We start from the raw sequence: 7,734 nt of genomic DNA, 5'->3' as shown, positions 1-7,734 counted from the left end.
GCTCAATAACAAAAAAACAAACAACCCAATCCAAAAATGGGCAGAAGAACTAAATAGACATTTCTCCAAAGAAGATATACAGATTGCCAACAAACACATGAAAGAATGCTCAACATCATTAATCATTAGAGAAATGCAAATCAAAACTACAATGAGATATCACCTCACACTGGTCAGATTGGCCATCATCAAAAACTTTAGAAACAATAAATGCTGGAGAGGGTGTGTAGAAAAGGGAACACTCTTCCACTGCTGGTGGGAATGTAAATTGATACAGCCACTATGGAGAACAGTATGGAGGTTCCTTAAAAATCTACAAATAGAACTACCATATGAACCAGCAATCCCACTACTGGGCATATATCCTGAGAAAACCATAATTCAAAAAGAGTCATGTACCAAAATGTTTATTGGAGCTCTATTTACGATAGCCAGGACATGGAAGCAACCTAAGTGTCCATCAACAGATGAATGGATAAAGAAGATGTGGCACATATATACAATGGAATATTACTCAGCCATAAAAAGAAATGAAACTGAGTTATTTGTATTGAGGTGGATAGACCTGGAGTCTGTCATACAGAGTGAAGTAAGTCAGAAGGATAAAAACAAATACCGTATGCTAACAGATATATATGGAATCTAAAAAAAAATGTCATGAAGGGATTAGTGGTAGGAGGGGAATAAAACACAGACCTACTAGAGCATGGACTTGAGGATATCGGGAGGGGGATGGGTAAGCTGTGACGATGTGAGAGAGTGGCAGGGACATATACACACTACCAAAAGTAAATTAGAGACCTAGTGGGAAGGTGCTGCATAGCACAAGGATTTCAACTCTGTGCTTTGTGACCACCTAGAGGGGTGGGATAGGGAGGGTGGGAGGGAGGGTGATGCAAGAGGGAAGGGCTATGGGAACATATGTATATGTATAACTGATTCACTTTGTTGTAAAGGAGAAACTAACACACTATTGTAAAACAGTTATACTCAAATAAAGATGTTAAAAAAATAAAAAATAAATAAATAAATAAATAAATGAAATAGAAATGAAGGAAACAATAGCAAAGATCAATAAAAGTAAAAGCTGGTTCTTTGAGAAGATAAATAAAATTGATAAACCATTAGCCAGACTCGTCAAGAAAAAAAGGGAGAAGACTCAAATCAATAGAATTAGAAATGAAAAAGGAGATGTAACAACTGACACTGCAGAAAGACAAAAGATTATTAGAGATTACTACAAGCAACTCTATGCCGATAAAATGGACAACCTGGAATAAATGGACAAATTCTTAGAAAAGCATAACCTGTCGAGACTGAACAGGAAGAAATAGAAAATATGAACAGACCAATCACAAGCACTGAAATTGAAACTGTGATTAAAAATCTTCCAACAAATAAAACCCCAAGACCAGATGGCTTCACAGGAGAATTCTATCAAACATTTAGAGAAGAGTTAACACCTATCCTCCTGAATCTCTTCCAAAAGATAGCAGAGGGAGGAACACTCCCAAACACATTCTATGAGGCCACCATCACCCTAATACCAAAACCAGACAAAGACGTCACAAAGAAAGAAAACTACAGGCCAATATCACTGATGAACATAGATGCAAAAATCCTCAACAAAATACTAGCAAACAAAATCCAACAGCACATTAAAAGGATCATACACCATGATCAAGTGGGGTTTATTCCAGGAATGCAAGGTTTCTTCAATATACTCAAATCAATCAACGTGATACACCATATCAACAAACTGAAGGAGAAAAACCATAGGATCATCTCAATAGATGCAGAGAAAGCTTTTGACAAAATTCAACACCCATTTATGATAAAAACCCTGCAGAAAGTATGCATAGAGGGAACTTTCCTCAACATAATAAAGGCCATATATGACAAACCCACAGCCAGCATTGTTCTCAATGGTGAATAACTGAAACCATTTCCACTAAGATCAGGAACAAGACAAGGTTGCCCACTCTCACCACTCTTATTCAACATAGTTTTGGAAGTTCTAGCCACAGCAATCAGAGAAAAAAAAAGAAATAAAAGGAATCCAAATAGGAAAAGAAGAAGTAAAGCTGTCACTGTTTGCAGATGACATGATACTATACATAGAGAATATTAAGGATGCTACCAGAAAACTACTAGAGCTAATCAATGAATTTGGTAAAGTATCAGGATACAAAATTAATGCACAGAAATCTCTGGCATTCTTATACATTGATGATGAAGAATCTGAGAGTGAAATTAAGAAAACACTCCCATTTACCATTGCAACAAAAAGAATAAAATATCTAGAAATAAACTTACCTAAGGACACAAACGACCTGTATGCAGAAAATTATAAGACACTGATGAAAGAAATTAAAGATGATACAAATAGATGGAGAGATATACCATGTTTTTGGATTAGAAGAATCAACATTGTGAGAATGACTCTACTACCCAAAGCAAGCTACAGAATCAATGCAATCCCTATCAAATTACCACTGGCATTTTTTACAGAACTAGAACAAAAAGTTTCACAATTTGTATGGAAACACGAAAGACCCCAAATAGCCAAAGCAATCTTGAGAACGAAAAATGGAGCTGGAAGAATCAGGCTCCCTCACTTCAGGCTATACTACAAGGCTACAGTAATCAAGACAGTATGGTACTGGCACAGAAACAGAAATATAGATCAATGGAACCGGATAGAAAGCCCAGAGATAAACCCACACACATATGGTCACCTTATCTTTGATAAAGGAGGGAAGGATATACAGTGGAGAAAAGACAGCTTCTTCAATAAGTGGTGCTGGGAAAACTGGACAGCTGCCTGTAAAAGTATGAAATTAGAACACTCCCTAACACCACACACAAAAATAAACTCAAAATGGGTTAAAGACCTAAATGTAAGGCCAGACACTATCAAACTCTTAGAGGAAAACATAGGCAGAACACTCTATGACATAAATCACAGCAAGATCCTTTTTGACACATCTCCTAGAGAAATAGACAGAAAAACAAAAATAAACAAATGGGATCTAATGAAACTTAAAAGCTTTTGCACAGCAAAGGAAACCATAAACAAGACTAAAGGACAATCCTCAGAATGGGAGAAAATATTTGCAAATGAAGCAACTGACAAAGGATTAATTTCTAAAATTTATAAGCAACTCATGCAGCTCAATAACAAAAAAACAAACAACCCAATCGAAAAATGGGCAGAAGAACTAAATAGACATTTCTCCAAAGAAGATATACAGATTGCCAACAAACACATGAAAGAATGCTCAACATCATTAATCATTAGAGAAATGCAAATCAAAACTACAATGAGATATCATCTCACACTGGTCAGATTGGCCGTCATCAAAAACTCTAGAAACAATAAATGCTGGAGAGGGTGTGTAGAAAAGGGAACACTCTTCCACTGCTGGTGGGAATGTAAATTGATACAGCCACTATGGAGAACAGTATGGATGTTCCTTAAAAATCTACAAATAGAACTACCATATGAACCAGCAATCCCACTACTGGGCATATACCCTGAGAAAACCATAATTCAAAAAGAGTCATGTACCAAAATGTTTATTGCAGCTCTATTTACGATAGCCAGGACATGGAAGCAACCTAAGTGTCCATCAACAGATGAATGGATAAAGAAGATGTGGCACGTATATACAATAGAATATTACTCAGCCATAAAAAGAAATGAAACTGAGTTATTTGTAATGAGGTGGATAGACCTGGAATCTGTCATACAGAGTGAAGTAAGTCAGAAGGATAAAAACAAATACCGTATGCTAACACATATATATGGAATCTAAAAAAAAAAAAATGTCATGAAGAGATTAGTGGTAGGATGGGAATAAAACACAGATCTACTAGAGCATGGTCTTGAGGATATGGGGAGGGGGAAGAGTGGGCTATGACGAAGTGAGAGAGTGGCATGGACATATACACACTACCAAATGTAAATTAGATAGCTAGTGGGAAGCTGCTGCATAGCACAGGGAGTTCACCTCTGTGCTTTGTGACCACCTAGAGGGGTGGGATAGGGAGGGTGGAAGGGAGGGTGATGCAACAGGGAAGAGATATGGGAACATATGTATATGTATAACTGATTCACTTTGTTGTAAAGGAGAAACTAACACACTATTGTAAAACAGTGATACTCAAATGAAGATGTTTAAAAAAATGTAAATTAAAGTTCAGGAAAACACTAAAGCTATAATGGTAAGGTTTTTTTTTAAAGCAGGATACAAAATTGTATGCTTGTTAACAGTTAAAGTGGGGTTTGGAAGAAAGTATTAATTGGTATTATAATTAATTCTTCTCTGCTACATTTACTAGTTTTTCATTTATAAAATAAATATTACAGAGGATAATACTTGTAAAGTGCTTAGAACAGTGTCTGGCACACAGAAATAGTACAATATAAGGTGTCTAATAAAAATTAGTGAATTCATATGCGTATGTATTTTGGCAATGAAAAAGCATGATTAAAAGTTACTTACAACAGACCGATGTTCCTCTAGTTCCCCTTCAGGTCCCTTTTCCTGGACAGGGTACTAAAGTTTTTGAAAAATATACCAAAACCATAAAACCTGAACTTCAGCAACCTCATGTCAAGGAATGCTTCACCCTTTCATCCTCTGCTTCTCTGTCCTCCAGACCTCTCATTCACTGTCCTTACCTTCCTTTCCCCCACCTCTGTCCTCTCCAGTCCTTTTCCTTCTCCCTTGCCAAGCCCACTCCAATTTCTCCCAGGCCTTGTCCAAACAGTGCTCTGGCCCCACCTCTCCCTCTCCAGCATTCTGTGAATCCTCTCCCCTCCAGTTAGTCAGGGCATTCACTGCTCCATGAGCCTGAAGGCCCTCTATTCCCCTTTCCTTGAAGAACCCATCACTGCTTGTCGCTCTCTTTCCTTCTTCGCCTCCCTCTTTTCTTCTCCTTTGTCACATTACCACCCCTCACAACCACTCCATGAACTCCCTCCTTCACTTATTTCTAATGGTGGGACCCAGGGCCTCACTGTGATTTTCATGGAGTCTAGGTAGTTTTACCTTCCTGGTCCCTTTTTCTCTATGATATTCATATATACATAAACAAATAATATTTTACATCTCTTTTGGTATACGACAAAAATAATCTAGGACAGATTATTATGTATACATTATTATTATAATATTCATTTTTTTCTGATTTTCAAACAAATCAGAACATCATTGTAGACTCTTAAAAGTGTAGTGGGCCCTAGGAACAGTGCATACTATACCAAAAGGATAAACCTGATCTGCTATTAACTCCCAACCAAACCCTCCACCTGGTACTTGAAGGGTCAAGGCCATATCCTTAACTCCAATACTCTCAGAAGAAACACAGTGTTTAACATTTATATTAACTTTATTTTAGAATGAACAAACATAAGGAAAAAGCTTAACTAATCATGTAATTTCCATGAAAGAGAGGAACATTCCAGAAAAGAAAATGCATACTTTAACCCCACTTTGCAGAAGTACATGGCACAATTTATGGATTTAGGGAACATGGTTTTAACTATACCTCACTGATAAACAATAATACAGCTGGGTTTCTGAGTAGATCACTATATCACATAAAATACAGGAGCCTATAAACAAGTTAACAGTCAATAATAATAAATGTAGTTTTGCAGCAAATGTTTATTCTTATGCTAGTAGTTTCTCAAATTACAAATCAAGTGCATTTTAATATAACTTGCTGCATTTCTATAACAAAGAGTTGAAGGCACCGTTAGTGCAAACAGAATAAAGCCCATTCACCAATAAGGCTGGGGAACAGAGGCAATCTCGCTTTGCTTTTTCCAGGGGAAAAAAAATCTCCAAACACATATATCTCAGTTATCAGTTCTGGTAATTTTTCATGGCTAGAAACTAACAGCAACCTGACAAAAGCCATGAATTCACAATAACAAGGTTTACGTATGGTTAAAGAATTCACTGCCTTCTACATTTCTTTAAAAAGTTTACATTACTGGAGTGCTAGATGGAATGCATTGTTAAATATATTTGGATTAAAAAAATAAAATATATATATATATTTGGACATAGTTTTATAGTGAGAGTACCAGGAAGAGACAACACTTTAAGACTGTAAGTAATTTATGGTTAAGTTTTGGTTACTGTAAACACAGGCAGGCTCTTAACCTGGGGGCCCACATACACCAACCTCCCTGCTTCAGCGATCAATATCTTCTGCCTGGGGGTCCAGGCTTTGGCCTTTAGCACCCTCAACAGCAGCCAACCCGTTCTCATGAGTGACTTTGTCATAAGCCAGCTCATTACATTCCCTGATCACCCCCTCTTTCTCAGTCTCAAGTGCTTCTCCTGTGAAGTACAGCACAGTTCTAGGGATCACAAAGGTGCGCAAAGTGTGAGCAAAGAAGACGTCTTCCTCATCTTCATCGGCATCCAGACCCCACCAGAGAGCACTGAAGAAGTTGAAGAAGGACTCTCGGGGAAATTCCTGGGTCACTGTGCGCATCAGTCCCCAAAACCTGTGCCTCTGCTTCTTCAGGACCGTTTGCACACTGACGTTCCTTCCCTCCTTCCGGTCTATCTTGCAGCCTATGCAATGCTCCACCGCAGATCCCCTAAAGGGGTGGGGGTCAGAGTAATGGAGCTTAGACTTGAGCGTATAAGTTTTGGTCAGCACCTCATTTGTGAAGTAGTCGTTGGGTTCAAAGTGAAATTCCAGAGTGAAGGCGAGTGGCTCGTCGGGTTTTGAAAACTTGACTTTCACGTCTTGTAAGAGCTTCAGAATGGGCTCGTCATATTTCTGAATCAATGGAGAGATCTCGTCGCCGTTCTTTAAAACTGTGAGCCAGAAATCGGGGATCCCTGTAGGCTCCTCTTTCTCTTCGTCCACATTATGTCCCTCGATTCCTCCATACTCCCCAAACACCTCCTCCACATCCTCTAAATCTTCCTCGCAATATTCCTCCAAGTCCTCATACTCCGGATTCTCTTCCGGACCCTGCATCTGAGCATTAGAATAATCTTCCACCTCATTATAATCATAGTCCTCCGCCTTGGACTTCACCTCACACTCCTCTTTCGTGGGCTCGTAGAGCACATTGATGATCTGGTGTCTCCTTTCCAACAAGGGCCAATAGATGCCGGCAAATTTCCTCTCGATGGAATGAAATTCCCTCAGGTACTTGGTTTCTAGGCCTGCGGATTTGGCCTGAAGCTTTTTAAGAGTGTACACTCGGTACTTAACTGCCAGAGGCAGGCTCTCAGTAAAGCCCTCGTCTAAGGAGTACCCCATCAAGGTCTGTGGAGAGGATTCGGCTGCCACCGCGCCGATTAATGGGCCTTCTTCACCGGCTGCACCCTGTTCCCCAAGCCCTTCCATCATTAGCTTTTTCACAGGAAAAGACTCACCGAAGTGGAGTAGATGGCAGTTGGTTGAGACGTGGGCACCGGCGGGGGCTAAGATGGAGGCAGAAACGGAAGCGGTTGAGGCTGCTGCAGAAGCTGGACTGAGGGGGAAGAAGCAGCAGAGGGGCAGGCGGGTGCAATACCGGAGCAAGCCTAAGGCTGCAGCCCGAGCAGCCCACTAAATGACCTTTCTCACTTGCTGCCTAAGCAAAAGGAGGAGGTGCCTCAAGCCGATTTCTCAGAGGATGACCCTCTAAACTTTTTTTGCTTCAAAGCTCACCTTATTTGCTGGATAGCTGTGATTGACAAGTTCTTGTCC

General features: G+C 39.5%; 1 protein-coding gene across 1 annotated transcript; it reads right to left on the bottom strand.

The window, feature by feature from the left end:
• Positions 1–6,210: 6,210 nt before the first annotated feature.
• LOC131748349 (nucleosome assembly protein 1-like 2) lies at positions 6,211–7,392 on the bottom strand. The gene has a single exon (XM_059050455.2). The coding sequence runs from the start codon at positions 7,390–7,392 to the stop codon at positions 6,211–6,213; it is 1,182 nt and encodes a 393-aa protein (XP_058906438.1).
• Between the last annotated feature and the right edge of the window lie 342 nt (positions 7,393–7,734).

Source organism: Kogia breviceps, chromosome X (genome assembly GCF_026419965.1).
Source record: "Kogia breviceps isolate mKogBre1 chromosome X, mKogBre1 haplotype 1, whole genome shotgun sequence".
In the NCBI taxonomy this organism is placed as follows: Eukaryota; Metazoa; Chordata; class Mammalia; order Artiodactyla; family Physeteridae; genus Kogia; species Kogia breviceps.
Note: the sequence above shows the minus strand (reverse complement) of the source record. Positions and strands in the feature narration are given on the sequence as shown.